This window comes from Saccopteryx leptura, chromosome 1 (genome assembly GCF_036850995.1).
Source record: "Saccopteryx leptura isolate mSacLep1 chromosome 1, mSacLep1_pri_phased_curated, whole genome shotgun sequence".
Classification (NCBI taxonomy): Eukaryota; Metazoa; Chordata; class Mammalia; order Chiroptera; family Emballonuridae; genus Saccopteryx; species Saccopteryx leptura.
In genome coordinates, this window is record NC_089503.1 from 302,858,113 (window position 1) to 302,882,627 (window position 24,515).

At 45.8% G+C, this 24,515-nt stretch overlaps 1 protein-coding gene across 4 annotated transcripts in view; it reads right to left on the reverse strand.

Annotated features, from left to right (window-relative positions):
- ANO2 (anoctamin 2) overlaps positions 1-24,515 on the reverse strand; it is a 345,301-nt gene that overhangs the window by 259,975 nt on the left and 60,811 nt on the right. For 3 of the 4 annotated variants that reach the window (XM_066357508.1, XM_066357518.1, XM_066357527.1), the window contains one exon: positions 1,029-1,127. In XM_066357508.1, coding sequence (XP_066213605.1) covers positions 1,029-1,127 — 99 coding nt within the window. Of the gene's footprint in view, positions 1-1,028; positions 1,128-7,138; positions 7,151-24,515 lie in introns of those variants that run through there. The other variant, XM_066357534.1, reaches the window with a different exon arrangement.

Consider the following 24,515-nt stretch of genomic DNA (forward strand, 5'->3'; position numbering starts at 1 on the left):
CAGAAGGCAACAGAGAGGGAGTTCTGTTAACAAGGGGAAGGCGGGAATTATGGTAGTCGAATGATGAAGATGATTGCAAAGCTTGGTCACCATTTGTGAAATGACACTGCGGGTATATGTGTGTGTGTGTAACAAAGGTAGAGAGACAGAGACAAAAAAACAGAGAGAGACAGAGACAGATAAAGAGAGAGATCACCCAAAGATCACTCATGGTTAAAGTAGACTATCATCTGCCCCAGGACCCTTCCTAGAGACATCGCAAATGGTCAAAGCCTATACCCAACCATTTCCCCTAAAAGTTTGAAATTATACATTGGCTACATCGGCTGAAAAGGACCTCAAAAATTATCTAAACTGTGTGGCTCTCAACCCAGATTGAGATCATAGCCTCCTGGGGAATTTTTCTACAATATCGATGCCTGAACCTCATTCCATACTAACCAACAAAATCCCAAGTTGGGACACCAGTATGAACATTTTAAAAATATTCTCAAATAATTTTGATCAACTCTTCTGATTAGGAAACTTATATTCTACAGAAGAGACGAGTGAAACCCATCACACACAATACTTAGTGGCAGAGTCACAACCAGAATATTCACAGCAAGTTTGGTGCAATTTTTCCTACATGCTGCTAACCCAATCAGCATGGCTTGCTGTCTCTTCTCATTGCTATATTCATTCTAAAAAAAAAAAAAAAACATGTCTGGAAGTGTTGAGACTCCAAGAGGAGGGGAAAAGAAGAAATACTGGAGAATTGAGAAGCTGGATCAGGACAGTGTTTGGCTTCTCATGGGGCACATCCCAGGTGGGGCTCAAAGGTAAAAGGATTTCCAAACCCAGCCTCCCCTCCATTCCTACTCTCTTTCCTGTCCCACCCACATCACTGCCCCAGACCTAGGGTCCCTGGGGAGGTAAGTGTGATTTCATCTCCACAAAGCCCATGTCCTACCTGACCCTGTTCCCAAATCATTCACATCCATCCAGCCTTCAGAAGACCCCCAAACCCAGAAGAAACGTATTCGTACTTTCTTGGTGGGAACTTTGATCTTCAAGAATTCTGCCTCTCTGGCCAGCACCTGCCATGGGGCGTGTATCCGGACAAAGACCGATCCTTGGGTTTTACTCTGTAAGGTACAAAGGAAGAAAAAATGGAAACACCGACAAGAACATAGCTTAAATTTCTGGCTCCGCAACCAAGAAGACCAAACCTGGTGTTTCTTGTTTCCGGTTTTCATTCTCTTTAAACTTCATCAGGGACCAGTCTCCTCCTCCCCATACCCCATCCACCATTTCTGTTTCAGAAAAGTTCTCATCCAAACCCACAGGGTAGTGTTCCCAAAGGGTGGGCCCTGGGGTTTGGTGGCTTCAGGGGGAAATAAACGTTGAATCATTGTGATCACAGATTTAAAATGTGAGCAATGGTGATTTTCATAAAAATCCTATTAACCCTTAGTGGCAGTTACTCAGTTAACCTCTGCCAGCATTCAGCCAACAGCCTGCAATTTGTCTCCATTCACATATTTTCATTGTTTCTTGTTACATTTGTATTTTCTGTTCTATAATAGTGCAGTGTCATAGCCCCAAATCACAAAAGTGGTTCACCTAAGCTTAAGAGTAATTATATAAATAGTATTGTAAAAAGTATAACTCCAAAATCATAAACATAAATTATGAATAGGGCTCCAGTGTGAATATAAATAGTAACTTTATGTTTCAGGTCAAGTGATAATTGATTTCACCCAAAAATGAAAATTAAGGAAAGGAAATGCAGTGATGATTTTTGAAAATTAGGTCTTAAGGACTCAATAATCCATTTGGCCCTGGGCGTAGTGTTTGTTGTAAAAGTTGGTCAGATTGTGACATAAAGCCATCCGTTTCTACTCATCTTCAAATGAAACCTCAAATTTTTTCAGAACAAGAACACTCAGGAAAAAAATGCCTTCTGACATTAATCACAGAAGAATGAAAGAGACCAGAACAAGTAGGAAACATAGGCAAAAGCCTCATCCTTTCTGAGAAGTGTCTAAAACACCCTGCAAAATTCATCACGAACACTGTGTCCACAGAGAAAGTAGAACAAAGCAACAGCAAAATCCCTTCATCAAATGACTGTCAGAAATCACCTAAAACCTGTGCACCATGGAGGGAGGAGCCCGGTGTGCTGGCCAACACGACCTTAGGGTACAGCCTCTGAGGGGCAGAGTGGGAATTGGGGTCCCAGCGAGGGTGCACTAGAGACAGGCTTGCAGCTTCCTGTTCCATCTATCCCCTGAAAACCCACGCTAGAGGTGAAAGAGGCTTTTATTAAATGACTGTTTATTTTGTGATGCAGGCTGCATGGAGACCATCACTGAGAAGCACCAACTCTGTGCAGCAAAGGTGTCACTGCTCCCTCCCCAGCCTCACTCACAGAGCCCAGCTAATGGCCGACCACACGCCCTCTGGTCTTGGTTTGGTGTTGAAGGTAATGGGGGAAGCCATCCACGCACAGCCTCTAACCGTCTGCCTTTCCAGTGTGCTTGGCAGAGAAATAAGTGGCCAGAAGACTGTTTTCCCCATGGAAGTACACTGACTATGATGGTGCTCACATATGTTTTGAAATGATGAATGAAATAAAAATATATTTTATGATGCTCCCAATGCAAGTGAAGGCTACGTCTGTGATTTTTGAATGGTGGCTCTACAATGTATTCAGTAATTCAAACATCGAGAACCCATTCCCACTTCAGGAATAAAAGTTGGTGATGTATAAGGGAGAAGATTAAAGAAGAAAACAGGATTTTGTAAGAATGTTGAACTCTGATATGAAAGTCTAGGGTGGTCTAGAGTTTACAGACAACTAAAAGGAATAACAGTAACCATGATGTTTATTTCCTGAACGTGTGTCGTGTGCCACACAAAGTCAGGTGATCATGTGCTCAGCTCACAGGATACTCACAGCCATGCTGGGAGGCAGCTACTGTCACTACCTCTATTTCACAGTTGAGGAAATTAAGGCAAGGAAATTTAAAATAATGTGTCTACAGTTATACAGATAGTGTGATAAAAAAAAAATAGTTCTTCCTTGGCAGGATAGCTCAGTTGGTTAGAGCATTGTCCCGATATACCAAGGTTGCAGGTTCGATCCCCAGTTGAGGCACATACAAGAATCAACCAATGAATGCATAAATAAATGGGAAAAACAAATTGATGCCTCTCTCTCTCTCTCTCTCTCTCATCAATTTTTTTTTTAATTTAAGTATTTTAATCCAGGCCGTCTACATCCTTCCTATCTGAAGATTTCTCCTCTCATCAAAGACAGGTATGACATGTTACTGAGCACAGTTTAAAACCATGTCCAAAAGCTGCAACAGGACATAAAGACATGCTTTTTAGACTAAAACTCAATCAAAGGATGGATAAGAACTCCATGGGGCAGTCCTAAGATGAAATAAGTCAAGCCTTCAGCTGCCAAACTTATGACATAACACTGGAAGTGGCCCTCAGCGAGAAATCCTCCTAATTTCTGTGTCCGCATTTGTTTGCAATATCCAGAACTACTAGACAGAGTCATTGATCACTTGCTGCTACTTCTTACTGTAATTTCAGCTTTTTTTAAATTTAGTGAAAATACAAAGTAAGGAAAGAAGCCATCTGTGAAGCTGTTTAACAGCCCAGTTCTCCAATATGGCCCGACAAACAATGTTCTTGGTAAAAGGTGGCAAACAGTACCGTCCCTCTCACTAAGATGAAATTGAGTCTATTATTGATTTTAATATATTTTGTTTTGTCTTTATTTTTAATTTGTGGTGAACCCTTTTTTTAATTTTATCTAGGAATGGTGGCTCAAGTGTGTACCAGATGTCCACTAAGCAGCTGCAGAAGTTCAAAATTTGAAAAAGAGTTGGGAGGACCAGGGTCAGATCCCGTGGCCTTGGTGGAAGATCACTAGCTGTCCCCTGACAGCCATCTTCCTTCTGCTCATTTTTAAAATAAGCACATGGCCATCTAGAATGAAGAGTATACCTCCCTTGCAGTTAGGTGTAACCATGACACTAATTTCTGGCCAATGGGGTGTAGGTGGAAGTGTAGTGAAGCACTTCCTGGCCCCACTCTTCAGAGACAGCAAGTAGATGCCTTTTGCCCCTTCATCTGTTTCTCTACCCCTGACCTACTGCCTAGAATGTGGATATAAGCATCTTAGACCTGGAGGTCAAAGTCAAGGTCAGACAACAACACAGTATCAAGAGTCCTGACTCTATAGACTGTCACAGCAGCTCTGGGCTATCTCCTAGATTTTTATGAGAAAGATAAAATTGTTCTTTGTTTAGCCATGGTGGATTTTAGAGGCACTATCATCTGCCAGCCCAACCTTCTACTAATGCAACATTGTTTCCCAATGTAAGGGCATGAGTCCCCTCCAACAAAGCCTGCTTCCTCTCCGTTCTCCTCAAATGGAACTGTTTCAAGTGAAAAGAAAAGCTGGAATGCAGTTTGTGGCACTAACATCTAGTCATCATGTTCCTTTCATGCCATGCAATATTGCTCATGTCTCATAAAAACATGAGAGCTGAAGTGAAATGTTAGTTGGTGTGACTGGCTGTGTCTCCTGAAAAAAAAAAAACAAAGTCCCTGAGCAGAACCATCCCCAGTGCAGAAGCCCTTTTTACCAGCCCTGGCATCCAAAATTGAGAGTTAACAGAGATTGAGCTAAAAGGGAAGGGAGACAGTGTGATTAAAAAAAAAATAGTGGTAGAAGGGAAGGGAAGGGAAATAATAGAAGGGAAAAATGGAAGGGGAGGGGAAGAGACGGGGAGGGGGAGGGGGACGGGGAGGGGGGAGGAGGGAAGGAGGGAAGGAGGGAGGGAGGGAAGGAAGGAAGGGGAGGGGAGGAAGGAAATAGCAAGCACAAAGATTTGTCTAGAAAAGCTCAAGCACGTCCATCTGAGGAATGCAACTCTTCCAGCAGCAAGAAATGTGAGGTATACGACAGGGCAGGAAAATTTCTCCAGCTCAGTTGAAACGTCCCACAAACACAATGCAACTTCTTTCAGTGTGATTTCATTGTCATAATAGCCTACAAATTCTGTTTCCTCAGTTCCAAGTTATCAGGAAGAAGGTAACCAAAGAGAAAGTGTGATACTCTGGTCAAAGGAAATGAATACTCCTCAATCGCAAGTGGACTGTCATCTTTCTCAGTCTCTTTTAAGTTGTGTGATCTTAAGAAACAAATCGGGCCTGACCTGTGGTGGCGCAGTGGATAAGGCGTAGACCTGGAAATGCTGAGATCGCCGGTTCGAAACCCTGGGCTTGCCTGGTCAAGGCACATGTGGGAGTTGATGCTTCCAGCTCCTCCCCCCCTTCTCCCTCTCTCTGTCTCTCCCTCTCCTCTCTAAAATGAATAATAATAAAAAAGACACTCCTTATGGAGTGAAATAAGTAAAAAAAAAAAAAAAAAAAAAAAAAAGAAACAAATCGTTTCCTAGATTTGTTTGCCACTAGCTAAACTCAGGGAAAGCTGAGTTCACACAGGGGCAGTCAGGCCATCACCGCCTTGAACTTGTGTCCTGCCTAAGCAGCCAGCCTCCTGCTCTCTCCCTCCCTCTCATCCTCTCTAAAGTTGCCTCAACAGCAGGCCCAGTGGCATGCACACTCTCTAAGACACCAGCCCTCTCCTCCCCCCTGGACTCCAGCCACACAGCCCTTCTCACTGGTTTCTGTTGTATTGGAACAGTGAGAAACAGATGTTTTGCCACACAATTTAAGTAGCCAAATTAAGGAGCCTTTATTTTAAAGCAGGTGACCCAGAGACCTAAGTCATTCAAATCATGTGGCCCCCAACACAGTTTGAAGTTAGCTTTTAAAGACAGAATTACACACCGATTGGGGCATGGGGAGGAGAGGAAGCCTAGCAGTAAAACAACGCAGCGAAACAAAGCCCATTTACAATGTTTATCTATAGGATTCATTCAGCGAGAAACATTCTGGGAACACCTGCAACCTTGCAGAACCAGCCCCAGGGAAACCAGCCTCAAGGCCAGGGGCAGGGAGTCTTTTAGAAAAAGTAAGTTCTGCTAAAAGTCTCTTTGTTTTAGAGAAAGTAAGTTCTGCTAAAAGTTACTTAATGCTAAGAGCCTTTCTTTTCTACATTTCAGTTTCCAACTGCTCCAACCAGCTTCCCACCTTGGCGCCTCCTCATCTAGCCAGCCTCCTCCTTCAGAACCTCCTCAAACTCTATTTCTTTCACGGCAAAGTTCCCCCCAGGCCCGGACCCAGCCAATCCTAACTGGGTCTCAGTTGAAACATGGCATCTTCTGGGAGGCCTTTCCTGAATGCCTTTGTTTCCCTCTTGCCTGCATAGCTCCCGTCTTCCTCCTTCATAGCACCAACCACTATTGCAATTAGTGTAGGTAGGTGTTTGACATTATATCCCTGGCTAGACCTTAAGCTCCATAAGGGAAAAAAAAAACAAACAAACATGTTTTGTTGGATGCTTTGTCCTCAGCAGCCACCACGGTACCTGGCATATAGTAAATGCTCAGTAAGTATGTATTGCAACTTCAGTGCATATGTACACCTAGCAGTTTCTGTTTGGATCCTGTGACCACTGTCTAAAAATTGGCTACCATACCTAGTTCATTTTAAGAGACTAGGTCAGTTATCCTTCAGTGTCCTTGCTGAATCCTTTCTCGTTCCGAAACGAAAGTTAGTCAAGTTACCACCTGCTCAGGAGTCTTACAAAGACCTTGCTGGAGAGCCTCTCCACTCTCCTCTGGAGCCCCTGATCCTCACAGCATTAGCAAAGCCCCCTTTCCTAGAGGCCTCGTCTATCAGCACAAACTCATTCTGGTGCCAAAAAAAAAAAAGCCCCACCCTGAACTAAACTGGAACTGAGTCTACCTGAAACATCTCTGCCTTATAAATGTATTATAGTATATATTAAGGAGAAGAATCAAGGATACTCTGAAAAATAAGAGACGTCAACTCTAAAAGTCTTGGGTGTCTTTACTTGCAAAGAATCAGACTTCTATGATGGTATTCAATATCTCCACGCTGACAGCTCAGCTCAAAGCAGAGCCCGCTGATGGGCAATGAATCTCAAAAAAAGGGAATTGATTTGGCCAAAGGACTCTGGAGGTGAAGAAATCAAGGACACCCACATGTCTTTCTCAAGTAACAGATGAAGACCTGGAGCCCCGAAGCCGAGTTGCGAGGGCAGGCACACTCAGCTCACAGTGAGAAAAGGAATCCAGATCTTCTGACTCCAGGGTCCATCCTATAGTGCCTTGAGGGAATGTCATCGCAAGTCCCTGAGGGCTCCTAACCCATCCAAGGGCTGCCTGAAGCCCTCCTTTCACAGGAGATTAGGTAGAGGAGGGATGGAGGAAGGGCAGTGAGAGTGAGGAATTTCATCCCCAGCCACCTCTGTTCAGGACTTCAGCCGCTGCTCTAGTCCTCTGCAGGGACCAGAGACACACGCTCCTCCTGGTGAGAGTATCCATATTGTTTATGTCCTGCTGTTGTTATCCAAAGATTGCATGTGGCTTCACAAGACCATGTCCTCCCTCTAGAGAAACAAGAATGAATGGGAGGCAGGCCCAGCCAAATACTGGAAACCGATACTCCACAGCCTCCTTCCCACACAGTCCTGCCAAGCCACCTCAACGCTGACTCCAGATGCCTGAGTGTACTCTGGTCCCAGGCCCTGCTTTGAGCCCAGAACATCAGCTGCAGCACATCATGGCCCAGGAGAGGAGCTGCCAGAGGAAGGGTGGGAAGGTGAGCATGTAGACAATGGAGAGGGCAGCACAGGGCAGGATCCTCTTAAGATCTCAGCAACCCAGGTCATCTTGGATCAGCGTGGACCAATGGCATATGGTCCCCCAGGGACTCCCATGTTCTCACATCATTGTGGTTAATGCTCACACAGCTGGAGGAGTTACACCAGGTGGTGCTGAGATTGTGGCCAGGGCAGCCATTATCACGGACTAAGGGGGAGTGAGGGGTGTAGCTCTGAGACTTTTGAAATGAGAGCAGGAAATTAAATGGTCCTCACAACTGCAGCATTTGGGGAACACCATGCTCTACCTGTGCCATCATTCGGACCAAAGTCTTCACTTCTCTTCAGCTATCAGGAACTTCCAACCCATGACCAGGGAGCAGGCTCTGCCTAGACCTCCCAGAGACCCACTACCTTGGAATTCAGCACAGGAAAGACAGAAAGAGGAAAGATGAAAACTTGCTTTCCTGGGAGGCCCTCTCCAACCATCTTCTCATCAGGCCAATGTGTGAGGATGGGCCAATCATCAGCCAAGGTGAAGGGCAGGACCACCTGCCCATTCAACCCTGTCCCAGAGACCCCAAAGTACCAGCAGTAAGACCCTCTTATAGAAAAGGCTATTCTTGGCTGGGAAGATCTGTTGGGACAGCTACCAAACTGGGCAGGTGCCCAGAAGAGATGACCTCTTGACCTGCTACCACAGTATCTACTCTGTACATTATATCACTACTGCACTCCAGACGGGAGCCACCCAGAAAACCTCTGCTCAGTGCTCAGGGGAAGATGAATGAGTGAGGGGAACACAGGAACACTTAAGAGCCAGACTTTCTTACACACCAAGGGCTGAGAGGACCTGCACCCCACCTAATCCCTGAGCCACAGTGGCCTCCACAGGACAGCACAGCATCCCGGAAGGAGCACCCTATGGAGAGCTAGCAATAGAGCGGGATTAAGTGTTCTCCTGACTTCATTCTACTTCAAAAATCCCACAGAAGAAACGGGCGGGGAGGGGGGGATCTTCACCATGTTGGATAGGCCATGGGAAAGCCCTGGGTACTTACTAGGGCCTGAGTACTTGTACTCGGTCTTCAGCCCCAGCCCTTTCTCTGACCAGCTAAACCATTTTTGATAAGTCATCAAAGCTCTTGAAACTCAAGACTATGTTAAAATAATCTCAATGAATAATAATACCTGTAGGAGAGAAGGATGGAACTTACACGGGGACACGTGTCATCTTTTGGGGGTAGAAGATACATTCATGCTCTTGACTATGATGATAGCTTCACAGGTGTATACATATGTCAAAACTCAACATATTTATATATGTGCAGTTCAAAACATTCTTTAACAATGTTTTATATTTTTGTTTTTAATTAATAAAAATTCAAAAGTATTTATTAATGATTCCTTGTCTTAGAATCAAATAAAATTATATACATGGAAGTATTTTGAAAAAAATAAAGTATACATATATATATGAATATATTATATATATGGATTTTATTTTATTTTATTTTATTTTGAAAAAGGAAGAAGTAAAATTATCTCTATTTGCACATGACATGATCTTATATACAGAAAATCCTCAGGAATCCACAAGAAAACTCTTAAAAGCTCGTAAAAAAGTACAAGAAAGCAAGATATAAGACCTGTATGCAAACATTAATTATATTTTTATACAGTAGCAATAAACTATCTGAAAATGAAATTTAAAAAACAATTTCATTTACAATAGCATCAAATAGAAAAAATACAAGTAAATTTAACAAAGTAAGTGAAATATTTGTACACCGAAAATTACAATGCATAGTTCATACTTGACCTGTGGTGGCGCAGTGGATAAAGCTTTGACCTGGAATGCTGAGGTCGCCGGTTTAAAACTCTGGGCTTGCCTGGTAAAGGCACATATAGGAGTTGGTGCCTCCTGTTCCTCCTGTCTCTCTCTCTCTCTCTCTCTCTCTCTCTCTCTCTCTTTCTCTCTCTCCTCTTCAAAATAAATAGTCCTTTTTTATTGATTTTAATTTACTGTGTTTACATAGATTCTAGTGTCCCCCCGAATGCATCCCTCCTCCCCCATGTTCCCCTCAACATCCCCCTTACCCCCCTTCCCCCAACGCCCTCCCCGTTCTCTCCAGGATTTGCTTTCTGCTCTCTATAACACTGTTATGTGTATATAATTTCACCAATCTCTTTCCCTTCTCTGATCCCATCTATATATGGATTTTTTAAAAGAGCAATCTTACAGGCAGCCACTTCCAAGTCTCTGCCTCGGCAATCAAAGTGAAGAGCATGCCCCTCTTCCTTGGACTAAAGAACACATACTCTTGAGTTCTATAGGGATCTTATTATGCTTCTTGGATCCCACCTCTGAGAAAGCACGGCTGAGCCATAGCTCTCAGCATGTACCTGAACAACACCAAGTGAGGTTAAAGATAACAGAGAATGTTTCTTTTCGGAATATACAATGCAAAACGTAACAGGCTGAACAGAATTCAGGAGCCGGAGGCCAAATTTTTACCAAAAAAAAAGATGAAACCCCATGAACTCTGAAGATGTTGGCAGAATGGACAAGGCCTCTTCCAAAACTAATGAAGGCTATGGAGTTGACAGCCAGGCTTCAGGCACACAGGCCCAGCCCCTAACAGAGGGGGAAAAGTCATAGATAAACCAGAAGAAAAGGCTGCTCGTTCCTAGTTGTCAAAGCAAAACTATTTTGGACAGTTGACACCCGCAAGTGGAATCAGATGCTGCAGAATGCTAACTCTCATCAGCGTGCATGCTTCCTACTCACCCCACAGGACAGTGCAAGCACTTCAACGTCCAGGGGAATGGGAGGCAGATGCAGAGTGGTGGGCAAAAGGTCCCTGGTTCGGTGCTTGATAGATACTTACACCAAAGATCATCAGTAGGTCTTGGTTAGGCTGGGACAGTCCCAGTATATTTCCTTGGCATCATCAACCTATCCAGTTTAGCATTTTAGCATTGTCGAAGATGTCCCAGATTGAACAATAAATCACAGAGTCACCTGCGGATGAGCAACGAGCACCACTGAACTCAACAGCCATCAGACCTTTGGGCAGGAATGTGCAGGATCTCCTTCCTGACCTTTGTTCCTTTGGCCCAGATGATAAATGTCCCACTCAGAGAAGCATTTCCAGGCATTTAAAAGCTCATCATATTACCTCTCAAAGTACCCATATCTGTAATAACCCTCTTAACTCAAAACTTATGTGACTTTTTTTATCTTGATATTTTTCTTTCTTCCTCAGGACACTTCTACAAAACCTTCATGCTATCAGAAATTAACTCCCCATCCCCCACAAACACACACTGATGAACCCTTGCTTTCTCTTAGCAGTGACTCACCTCTCCCCTAAGAAATATTTCCACTATTTCCTGTGACTCACTCCTCCCAACATATTTCAATTCAACAAGTATTTATTGAGGAACAACTGTGTGTCAACAATATGCTTAGCATTAAGGGCATATAGAAGAAATATAAGCCATCTTACCATCATGCAGTTTTCAACTTCTTTGGAAACCAGATAAATAATATCTAACATACGAGACAGATGAATAACATAATGACTGAGTTGACTAATGTCCAAAGGACAGGACAACTAATGAATGCTCATTTGTTTGTTGTCTTCTCTTTCACTCATCAATAATTGCCAGATTTTGCTGAAAGAAATACTACTCTTGAATCTCAGCCATATGTTTACAGTAGAATTATCCACACCACTAGCTCCAGCATAGGCCCAATTAGCTTGAGCCAATCAGCAAATCCATCCCCCTGGTCCCAACAATTGGTCTGGAATGTGTTTGTAATGCAATCAGAACCAATAAGACGTGAGGAAATGTTGGCCAGGGTTTTTGAGAATGCAGCTTTCTTTTTCTGCCAGAACTCTAGGGAAAATAGTGGCAGTCAATTTACTTCAAAAACAGAAGGCCTGGGTCAGCCAAGGGACCACTGAGTAAACAAAATGGAGTAGACCCTGAAAAAGGTTGAGTAAAAAGACAGAGAAATAGGGAATCCTTGGGGACGTCTTTGAGCTGCTGAATCAAACTTCACCAGACCTACTTATGGGCTCTCTGATTACATGAGCTTATAAATTCCCTTTGTTGTTCAAGCCATTTTTAGTTGAGTTTTCTGCAGTGCAACCAAGAGTTCTCACTGATATAAGAAACCAGTGGAAGAGCTGACTCTGGGGCTAGACAAGCCAGCAACGATGCCTTGGAGGAAAGGGAACTTGAGTTGAACTTTGAACATGGTGTGATGGATTTAAATATGCAAAAAGGATTGTGGGTGGCACAGAAAAGAAGGAATAAGATGGGAAAAGGTGCAAGAAGGAAAGCATGGCCTATGAAGACCAGCCTGCCGGAAGCAGAGTGGAAGCCTCAGAAGCCCAAGGGCTGAGACGCAGCTGTGCCAGCCAAACCGCCTCCCGTGTTGCTATCGCCAAACCGCCTCCCGTGTTGCTATCGCCAAACCGCCTCCCGTGTTGCTGTCGCCAAACCGCCTCCGGTGTTGCTGTCGCCAAACCGCCTCCCGTGTTGCTGTCGCCAAACCGCCTCCCGTGTTGCTGTCGCCAAACCGCCTCCCGTGTTGCTGTCGCCAAACCGCCTCCCGTGTTGCTGTCGCCAAACCGCCTCCCGTGTTGCTATCGCCAAACCGCCTCCCGTGTTGCTATCGCCAAACCGCCTCCCGTGTTGCTATTGCTCACGAACTTCACAATAAGGATCTTGATGGGTCAGTGATGTATGTCCACCCGGATTCATAATATCTTTAACAGGATAAAGAATGACAAGGATCCCTGTGTCAGGGAACCCTGAGAGAATGCCTTCTCCACTTTCTCAGTGACACTCAAATTGGAAGCTTCTTCCCATTCTCAAGAGAGACCAAGAAATGCAATAGAGGAGCAGTGACTGTCCATCTGCTCTGGGGTTGATCTTGGCTGTGGTCGACAGAATAAAGTCGCAAGTCTCCCATGTGCCATTGTGACCTTTTCCAGGTCAGAGGAGGCAGATTTCTTAAAGGCAGGGCTCTGGTTTTTCCTTCTAGGGGCCACTAATCCATCATAGCAGAGATATTAAATCAGGAGGCAGAGTCCACTATGAACATGAACAAGGAAGCTGGAAAGTCTTCTACACCACTAGTTATAAAGAACTTCAGCTAAAAAACCCTTTCTTCGAACCAAATATTTCAAGGCGCTATACTAATTGAGCTTTGGAGGGCCAGCGTGCTACCTGCTCAGCCCCCTCTATGTCCCTGAGATGGTCTCTGTGTCACCTTTATACAAACCACAAGAGTTGTACCATTCCCTCTGGAAACAGATGGGAGCTTTAGACTGTCACAGTGACTAGGGAGCACCACAACCATTTAGTGGATGAAGGGAGTGATGCCAAACACACTTCAATGAATGTACTGAAAAATCACACACAAGGAAAAATGATCCTTCCTGGAATATATAGTGTGCCATCAAGCATCACTGCCCTACGGCTCAGGGAGCTAAAGTCAAAACCACTGTGTTTTCTACAGATCTGTCTGACTTGACACAGCAGTCAGTGTTAGCAATGACCACACCAGTCCCTTATCCCCACCCCACCAGACCCAGACTTGAGAGATAATAAGGTAGAGCTTAAAGAAATTAGTTTATGAGTAAAGGTTATTAAATTAGCTAAAATCTAGATCTTGAATCTGATATTGATGAGCTGATCAAAGACACTCAGGAAAAGACCCATCACTATGATGATTAAAAAAAAAAAAAAAAAGAGGCATTGATTCTTTGGTGGGTATCCAAAAACATCCAAAATGAGCCCATCTGCCAAGAGTGTTATGCAAATAGCCCATTAGCCTAGAGTGGTCTGGGGGCTAGGGGATGGAGTAAGTGGGGTCTCTGAGAAGCAAGGTACATTAAGGAAGAGCTCAGAGACCCAGCTTCAAATCCTAGCTCTGCCATTTGCTCCCTGTGTAACCATGGATACATTACGTTGTCTTTCTGAGACTCAGTTTCTTTTTTGGAGAAATAAAACATAATAATCCAGAAGCAGCAGTAACTTCACAGACTGTAAAGATCAGCAATAGTGCCTGGCCAGGCGGTGGCGCAATGGATAGAGCATCGGACTGGGATGCGGAAGGACCCAGGTTCGAGACCCTGAGCTCGCCAGTTTGAGCGCGGGCTCATCTGGTGTGAGCAAAGCTCAGCAGCTTAGACCCAAGGTCGCTGGTTACTCAGTCTGCTGAAGGCCCATGGTCAAGGCACATATGAGAAAGCAATCAATGAACAACTAAGGTGTCGCAATGAAAAAACAGATGATTGATGCTTCTCATCTCTCTCCGTTCCTGTCTGTCTGTCCCTATCTACCCCTCTCGCTGACTTTCTCTCTGTCTCTGTTAAAAAACAAAAAAAAAACCAAAAAACAAAACAAAACAAAAAAAAAAGATCAGCAATAGTATAGGAAAGATGTCTAGCACAAGGCCCAGCCCATAATAGGTGCTCAATGCTAATGATTGGATTTTAAGGGTGGTGTCTCCAGCCAGAGGAATCTGAATGGAGGGAGTTTGTGCAATCCAGTTTCCAGCATCCTCCCTTTTTTCCCAGAAAATTCTGGCTCCTGGGGCATTTTTTCCCCTGTATGAGGCGAGAGCCTGGTTTGGAACATGTCCCCTCTACGCAGCCAAAACAGGCTTTTCCACAGCCGTGACCCTGTCACAAACACCACTGCAGAGCTGGCCCCGCCTGAGACCGCCCATCCCTCTCATAGTCTCTAGTCTGGAAGGAAAGGGATCATCAACCATGCTAATTAAATCTGCAGATGATAACAAACTGGGCGGTGCTGCAAACAGCACCAGAGAGAATGGGGAAATAAATGAGAAGGGACCTGGGGAGTTTAGAAAATATGGGACAGGAAATAACAAAATGAGATTCAATGCAGAAGAATGCAAGTAACTCTAACTGGGGGGAATAATCAGAAACATAGACAGTGTGGGGACAGGCAGCTGGAAAGAGACTGAGGAGATGAGGACTTGGGGTGGAGTGGATGACAGGTGGCAAGTAAGACAATGGGTAGTAAGAGATGAGCAACAAGCAGGGGACGGAGAAGCCTAGAGGTGAGACCACACAGAGAACGTGCTGGCCATGGCCAAGCTGGAGCCTCAGGTCCCTTCCGGCAGGGCCAGGCAGCATTCTCCAAGGCTCACCTCCAAACCTGTCCTCCATCCAAGCTCTAGCTCAAGTCCCATCTCTAAAAAGCCCTTCCAGACTTCTACAGTGCATTACCAGTCTCCTCACTTGTCACTCATCTGTGACATGCAGCACCAGGTTTAACTATAGGCATCTCTCCAAGTCTGACTCCCTTATCCCCAAGGGGACAGAGACTCAGCACGGCAGCTCAGTGGGCTCCTCCTGGCATCACCACAGTGCTAAGTCCCTGGGAGGTTTTCAACAAAAAGGCAGTCAACATCACCTCAAACAACAGGACAAAGAGAAAACCTTTCTCTCCGAGCTCCTATGGGTCAAGATTATATCTGAGGCTTCCCTGTCTTTAACTTGAGGCTCTCAATACTGATGCAGTGCCTAGTGCAAAGTGTCCCTGAATCAAACGCATGATGTCTGTGCAACTCCTACGGAGACCAGAACGCATGCTAGAGGTCACTCAGGGTTCGGAGGGCAAGGATGGATAATGAGTTTAGAAGCACAATAAGGCATGCGTCCCCTGGTGTGACGATGATTTTTCTGATTTAGCCTTGACACAGGGAGTGGCTTCTCCAAGACTTTAGTGGCCTCCCTGAGACAGCTGCTCCCTTTCAGCTGAAAACTTCATAATCATTCCCGGGGACCTCAGGACCTCAGAACTATACGACACAGTTCTGTTCCTATGACCGTGACAAACTCGAAGTTTGGTGTCAGTTGAAACATACCCTCGCCTAAGTCACTTGCCTATCCTAACTCAGTTGTGAAATTGTAATCCAGAACATAAAAACACAACTAAGCCACGGACAAAGGACATAAATATACTGTACTTGTACTGTACACTGTACTGTAGTAACAGAAAAAATGACCAAAAAATGAGTGTAAAAAAAGTACGAGGCTAGTGGCATAAGCCAAAATATTCTCGTCTCAATTTTTTTAAGTTTTTATGCGCGTGAGCGTCATAAACCTGAAACGTTGTATGTCAAGACTGTCGTAACCCAAGGACCCCCCACACACACACCTGCCACCGTAATCATAATCACGAGTAATCAGGAGGATAAAGTAAAACTCATTCTTGGGGAACAGAAGCAAGGTTCACTGGTCTTAGAGAAAAACCTTCTGCTATTGGGGCCACTGTCATGCCACGTTCCTTCGAGGAAAAGCAGGGGTCTCCCATCTGCCCAGGAATCCCACAGTTCTCACTAAACGTGTATGTTTTAACGGATGAAGGAAGCAAATACCAAAATCTTGCTTTGAAGTTCAGCCTACTTTGGCATTAGGAACAATAGGAGGGGAAAGTAAAAAGCCAAACGTGCTGAAAAATCTCCCTCAGAGAGGCCGATGAATGAAGGTATTTTCAGAGTGCCTTCTGTGCATAGAGCTCCTCATATCCCAAGCCAACAGGACACTCCACCATTCTGGGAGTTCTCTGGAGAAAGAGAACCTGCCATCTTTCCTGCTCATCTGCGCCCACTCTATTCTAGTGTGGCTCAGCCCCCTAGGGTCATGGGAGAGACAAGGGACACACTGATGAGACACAGAGACCCCGGTCCGGGTGCCAGCTCTCCACTTCCCATCCATGGTACTCTAGGAATGTCACACCTGCACCTCCCTCAGCCCCTGCTTTCTGCTTACCTTTCTGCAGAGTTCTCTTAGCCCTTCAGCCTGAAGAACCTTTTGGTCATTCTACTACAGATATAATGGGATGGGCTGCAAAGCTCCCAACCTCCTGGGAAAATCCAGGAGTGAGCCAGGGCACACAGAGAGTCAGAGACTTTCACCATCTCCATAGAACTGTATTTCTTCAGCCCCCAGGGCACCCATCCCTGGTCTCCTATTCTAAAACTTGAGAGGATCGAAGGTCCGACTCAGGGTGAGGGCACTGCTCTGCTGGATGAGAAATGCAGCAGGGACCAGCCAGCAAGGGTAGCCGCTGAACTCCGGCACTTTCCCTAAGCAAGGCGGCCGTGCACAGGAGCGCGGGTCATGCACTGCGCAGAGATGCAACATGAAGGGGACACCAACCGTAAAGAAGGTATCTTAGAGTTTGTCAGGTTTACAATGTCAGCTGTCTAGCAGATGGCAGCAAAGTGTCTTGAACTAACAAAATCATCCTATTAGGATGATTTTCCAAAAATAAAAGTAAGACATCTTGAGAAAGAAAGACCTATTTCTAATTTGCACCATATGGCACAAAGGTACCATATGGGCCGGCTGGGGCTCCAATCTTAACCCGGGATGCCGACCTGCAGGAAAGCAGCCTGAGAGAGAGGGTGGCAGCTCTGTGTGTCCTCTCCACGGCCCGGAAGCAAAACCTGATGTGCACAGGTTGTAAATGACTAGTGAGCCAAAGCAGAACTCGTCCCAGGGGTATTTACATTTTTTAAGGGATCAAATAAAATATTGATTTCTTAAAGATTGGTCCCTGTCTTGTTGATCAAGCCCCTAGGCCCCGGCACTGTGTTTAAAGTAGAGTAAGTACTTCAAATGGTTCATTGGGGTGAATGGAGCCAAGGGAGGAACTTCAGAACCTAGCAGTGGGCAGCGGGAGACTCCAGCTCTCCTGAGGCCTGGTCCACAGGAGAGCGTCCACTGGCCCTGGCTGGGAAGCCCAGGCTACCCCAGCTTGATTCTCTCATAGGCTTTGCACAGAGGACATGCTTAGGAAGCTTCACGAATGCTTCTGAGACCAGAGAAAGCTAGAGATATACAATCTTCTAAGCTTTTTTTATTAATCCTGTATTTAAGAGCAGCAGTCCAGGAACTAGTCCTAGGATGTCAGGCCAGCTTTAACCAATGAGCTAAAATAGGTTTGTGGTCCTCCCTCTCCTGGTACCCAGCTGTTTCTGAGAGCTCCCCACAGGACCCTCCACCTGCCTCTGTCTTGCTCTGAAGGATTTGTGCCCTGGGCATTTCCTCATCCTGGCTTACCTGTCATTGAACCCACATCCTGTCCAGCTAGGGAAGGTCCTGGGATGGCCTCAAGAAGCTCATATTCTAACCTCAGTTTCTCTCACTGGGGGACATCCAATGACTAGCTAGTCAGTCTATGACAAAGCAACCCTTTGGGGGCATTAAAAGCCGATGAAGATCTCATCCCACCAGCTGAACTGTGACAGAGGCATTGAATGCTTTATCCCACAGTGACTCACACAGACATCAGGCCCACAAGGAGGCTGATGGGAGAGAGGGTGAAGGTCCAGGAGCTCAATCGTGCCACGTAGGTGAGCATTGCACAACTTTGCGACAATAGTAAAATTCCTGGATTGCACACTATGGGAGGGTGGATTTTATGGTGTCGAATTATATCTTTTTTTTTTTAATCATGCTACCTAGACCTCTATTTCTTCCCACAAAGAAGGCCAGCTCTGCAGGGCTCTGGACCAGCTACCTAAACATCTTTTTCCCAGGAAAGGAATGTGCCCACAGACCTGGGAGGAGACATGGTATAATGAAAAGGGACAGGTTCCAGAACCAGAAAAGGCAGAGGTTGTGCATGGATGGCATCCATGATTATCTTCAACACCTTACAAATCTGTCTGTGTGAACTTGGTGGTGACATAACCACTCTGAGCCCTGGCCCATAGAATGGAGGAAATGACAACCATTGTGGGGCCACTGTGAGGTGTGGGTGTGAAGAGGCATGGGAGACACTGTCCATTAGGGCAGTGGTCCCCAACCTTTTTTGGGCCATGGATCGGTTTAATGTCAGAAAATATTTCACGGACCGGCCTTTAGGGTGGGACGGATAAATGTATCACATGACCGAGACAAGTGTCAAGAGTGAGTCTTAGATGGATGTAACAGGGAATCTGGTCATTTTTTAAAAATAAAACATTGTTCAGACTTAAATATAAATAAACGGAAATAATATGTTATTTATTCTTTCTCTGCAGACCGGTTCTGAACGGCCCATGGACCGGTACCGGTCCGTGGCCCGGGGGTTGGGGACACTGCATTAGGGCATGCACATGGCAGGTAAATGAACATCTCTGTCATTTCCTTCAGTGACAGGGTACTGTTTGCACTGGGAGGCTTCTTTTCCTGTATTTGGTAACCTAGGCTGGACAGCGAGGCTAATATAAGAGACTGCTGAAAATAAGACCAAATAAAGGGGATAAAGTAAGAGAGTGAGGGTGAGTTCTGCCAGGGTCAGAATGTCATTTTTGCCTGAAAGTGTCAAAGCACTTTCCTTCTCTTTCTTGACACCTGGTGTCTCCAGGCTCTTGAATTTTGATCTGTGTGGTTCTCTGGCTCTGTCATGGGACCAGCGAGGCCGCTGACTCTGGACAACTTTTGGATTGCTGTACATATGACAAAAAAGTCTGGGACCCTGTTGGGTAAATACTGTCCATCATGTGTCTGCTCCATTCACCTCTTAATCCACATCCCTGACCCGTCCCTGCCTCGCTGGAGGGATTGGGGCTGGGCCTGTCCAGCATGCTGAGGGAAGCCAAGGAGAGCCTGCTCAGAGCATGAGGGCGGCCGGGAGGAGCAGGGCTTGCAGCTTAGGGACGGGCTGAGCTGCAGCGTCATCTCTGGCTGCTCTTCTAGGCTTTCCGTCAACACATCAAGACAAATGAGGTGTTTCTGTCAATCACGAAGATGCATGGCATCCCGACTGAATCCTCCCTGAGCTGATGGGGCTGTTTGGAAGACATTCGGCATTTAAAGAAGCTCCTCGCTCAGGGGTGGTAAAGTGTTTCCGAGGAATGATCCTGCATGTGGCCAGAGCATGTGTGACAAATTGCATGAGGATCTGCAAAGCCAGTCGGGGCTCCATGACAGCCTCCTAGCCTTCTCAAGGGGCCTCTCAGTCCCTTTGCCACCAGCTGTCACTGTACAGCAGCACATTGCCCTGCCCCCTCCCCAGCCAAGCGACACTCATAGAAGCTCAGACCTCCCAGCTGTGTGCTCAGGAAGATGGGGAGAGAGGCCTCAATGCTCAGCACTGTCATATCCCCCCAGGAGAACAAGGAGGGCCTCACAGAGGAGCCAGACAGAGAGCCTGCCCTTGAGCAGCTCACAGGCCGAGGAACCCTACGAGAGGTTAAGAAATAAGACTGGGAGTCAGGGGCTGCAGAAAATTCAGGGGAGGGGGGCAGGCTGTTGGGAAAGAGCTTGAATTTTGCAGCCTTTTCCCCAAAGAGCTGAGTCATGAGGTTGATGTCTCAGGACTCAGGGCACAACTGGGAAAGAGAGTCAAAACTTATACCTGGTTTGCTCTTTGCTAACTGGGTGAGCTTCGGTACATGGTCTTCGTTCCCTCACATCCCTTCATGCATGCACTCAAGGCTGGGGAGGGGTGTTTTCTGCTTCTCTGATGTTTTACATTGAACCCATGCAATCCTCTGCTATAATGGCCTCCTATCCTTGCCTCTCAGGTCTGCTGTGCACCTGTGAGAGCAGCTATGGGTGCACAGCTTCCTCCCAGCATCTCATGCTCATGCCCACCTGTTCGGTTTTCTGACATCTCACTTCCCAGGCAAAATGCCTCACACATGTTTCCAAAATTCTCCCCAGCCAGCTCTCAGTTTTTCTTTCACTGAATTCTGAGTACTAGTTGCACACCCACGAATCCAAAAAGCTCCTGAGAATAAGGCCCATGTCTATTTTCTACTCAGAACTCTCACCTACTGACCCATTATATAGATCAGGGATTGGCAAACTTTTTCTATAAAAAAGCCGATGGTCTATATTTTAGGCTTTGCAGGCCAAATGGTCCCTGTCACAGCCATTCACCTCTGCTGTTGAATTGCACAAGCAGTCACAGATACTACATAAATAAATGAGTATCGCTGGATTCCTGCACAGTTTTGTTTACAGAAGTGGTGGCTAGGTTTGACAGAGATCTAGGACAAACCTTACTGTAGTCACACCTCCACCTGCCCTTGTCTCATTGCCCTGATTGTTTACATGCCTTCCTGTCCTCCTGGACTTGAGTTTCTTGAAGGCTGGCTCTGTGTCCTTTAACTCTTAAACCCCAGTGCAATATTATGCTCCATAAATTGTAGGTGTCCGACAAATGCTTGATCCATTAATGCTCTGATCTGATGGTACATGTTTCATCTCGTGACCTAAGGAGATTAGCACTAAGACTGACCATGAGCTATAATGGGACAGGCCCCAGGGGGAGAATGGCCCAGGGCTGAAACTCAGCCACGTAAGTTTGTACTGTACCTGCCAGAGAATGCGGGGGGGGGGGGGGGGGGGGGAGGCAAACTGGCCCGCTGGCCTCAGCACTGCCCTCGAAGGAAACTCCATTCTGCTACATCAAAGGGCGAATCTCCTGATCAAAAGTTTGGACCAGACACTCCACCTCCTGGACCCATTTCTCTACCTCCCACGCTAACTATCCCCAACTAATAGCCCTCTGAGGACTGGGACCAACCACGGAAGGCAGACATCTGCGGAGCTTCCAGTCCCTTTCATCTGAACCTGTAGCGAATAGCCACTGCTAATGCCTTCATTGCACTGCGCAGGTAAGAGAGCATCCAGACACATTGGGCCACGCGAGTCACAATACCCTCATGATTGAGTGTGACGATCCTCATTCTCAGAGAGGCTGTGAATTGCTCAAAATCACTGCACTGAGCAGTACAATCAGGCCTAGGACGTGGCCACCATAAAAGGCTGATGTGACCTAGGCTACATCTATAATGACAGAGAAGACTCCTCTCTACTCTCACTAATGCATTTCAAGGGGGAAGGCAAATCAGCACCCATTCAGAGGGGAGACATGCGAAAAGTAAAAGAACTCAGGGCCACGACTGATGAAAAATGGATGAAGGTGTCTGACTGATTAGAGAAGTTCGGGGCAAGGATGTGAGTGGGCGATCTCGGTATCTGGGCAGCGCCAGGGCCAGCTAGGGAGGAAGGAAGTATTCCTCTTCCTCCGCTGTTGCCATGGCCCAAACAACAGTCAAAATCATGGTCTAAGATGTGATTAGGTTCTCGAAACATGGTTTTAATTACTTCATTTGCCTTTTAGAATAAGGCAGTAAATAAACATTCCTCCATCAATTCCCATTTTAAAGTAGAGAGCCAATGGTTATTATAGTGGGTTAAATAGTCCCCCCAAAATTCATGTCCACCTGGAACATCAGAATGCAACCTTATTTGGAAATAGGGTCATTGCAGATGTGATCAGTTAAGATGACATCAGAGTGGATTAGGCCGGGTCCTAAATCCAATGACTAGTCAACTTTTTTTTTTTTTTCATTTTTCCGAAGCTGGAAACGGGGAGGCAGTCAGACAGACTCCCGCATGCGCCCGACCAGGATCCACCCAGCACACCCACCAGGGGGCGATGCTCTGCCCACCAGGGGGCGATGCTCTGCCCATCTGGGGTGTTGCTCTGTTGCATCCAGAGCCATTCTAGCGCCTGAGGCAGAGGCCACAGAGCCATCCCCAGCGCCCGGGCCATCTTTGCTCCAGTGGAGCCTCGGCTGCAGGAGGGGAAGAGAGAGACAGAGAGGAAGGAGAGGGGGAGGGGTGGAGAAGCAGATGGGCGCTTCTCCTGTGTGCCTTGGCTGGGAATCGAACCCGGGACTTCTGCACACAAGGCCGACGCTCCACCACTGAGCCAACCAACCAGGGCCACTAGTCAACTTCTAAGAGGAAAGGATCCACAGGGAAGCGGGCCATGTAAAGACAGAGGCAGAGACTGGGATGGTGGGCTACAAGCTGAGAAACAGTGCACACAGATCGCTGGTAACCACCGAAAGAGGGGACAGCCATGGAACAATTCTCCCTCTGAGCCTCCCGACCTCATCAACCTGCTGATACCCAGACTGTGGATTTCTAGTCTCTGGAACTATAAGGGGATATATATCTGTTGTTTCACACCAAGAAGTTTGAGATCATTTCTTTATGGCAGCTTTAGGAAACGAATCCAGTTGCTAACTTAGGAACATTACTGAGCATTCCATGGAGAGGCAGCAGAATACGGCAGTTAAGAACAGGTAATATGCAGCGAGACTGCCTGGGTTCAAATCCCCAACCAACCACTCACTAGTTTTGTGACCTTGGGCAGGTTACAGAACTTTCTTACACCTCAGTTTCACCTCAAAATAATAAAAGTATCCACCTCACAAGATTGTTGTAAGGATTCAATGTGCTGATATGTGTAAAGTGCTATGAACAGATTTATATCAAGAAACAGACCCTAAAAGTTGTAGGTCTTACTACAAGCTAGAGCAGACCAGAGAGTCTGGGTTTCCTGTTCTGCTACAATCGCTAATGTAATAGTGAACGGTGATTATGACTCTCTGTCTATTAAGTGCCAAGCACTGTACCAACCAGATTATGTTTGCTATATTTTCTCTCTAATTCTTACAGTTCCATAATAGATATAGAATAACCCTCACTTTGTAGAGGAAGAAATTGTGTCTCAGAAAGTTTGAGTAACTTAACTTATTCAAGTTCACGCAGTAAGACATGATCAAGATCTATAGTCAGTTCTGCTGGGCTTTAATGCCCTTCCATATCATGTTCCTCCTCAGGAAGGAACCAGTTCTGTTCCCCACCATACTACCAGCCCCAGCACAAGGCCTGGATAATAGTAAGAGTGCCCCAAACATTTAATGAATTTATTCATTACACTGTGAATGCCCTGGATATCAGCACTGTTGACTTTCTCTTAAGCATGGTCCACACAGCATAGAACAAATACTCAGCATCAATAATGCTAAACACTGGTCCCTATGTAAGCCAACAGATTTATGGGAATATCACACTCCCATGCTGATTTACATGGCATCCTATGTGAACATGAAAACTTGCTGAAAACAGTGCATTTTGTTACTGAAAAGCCAAAGAAGGTGGCATTGAGACCTAACCCTCTCCCAAAGGAACACACTGTCCAATAACATCATTAAAATCTTTTTAACTTTTTATGGGAGATAGAGCAGGAGGCAAAGGCATACATTCTAGAAATTGACCTTGAAGTCAATTGCTAATCATGTTCTATGCAACCTTAACATGTGACTGGAAGGAATAAAGTGGAATTGGCCATTGGAAATATTAAAAGTGGGACAGTTGGTGCATCCACACACATGAAAGGCTTGTAAGAACATAACAGGGTCTCATCATCCTTCTCCACTGAAAACACAGCCTGCTATTAATGCTGCTTGCATTCCATTCCCTGCTCCCAGGTCAGAAGATGAGGCAAGAGGAAGTGAGAAGGCTCAGGACCTACGTCAAGCTGAGTCCACATTAGGAATTTTTCCTTCAAATAATCAGAACAGCAGATGGAGCTGCAGGCAGACAAAGAGTTGACTGTAGCCAAACATGAGAAGCAAAGCTAATTTCAGAAGTCCCAATGTTTTCTGATGAAAGAAGAAGTCTAAAGAAAAAAATAGAAGAAAAGGTCTAAACAGACAAGTGACTAAGTATCTGTAGCTCAGGTACAGATAAGAAGAGAAAAATAATCTTAGAGGCTGTATAGCCACAAACTGAACCCTCTCCAGATATAAGACCATGTCAAGCACTAGGTTACAGGGATAAAAGACGCCATCCCCACCCTCCAAGAGCTTACTGTCTATTGCAAAACAAAGTAT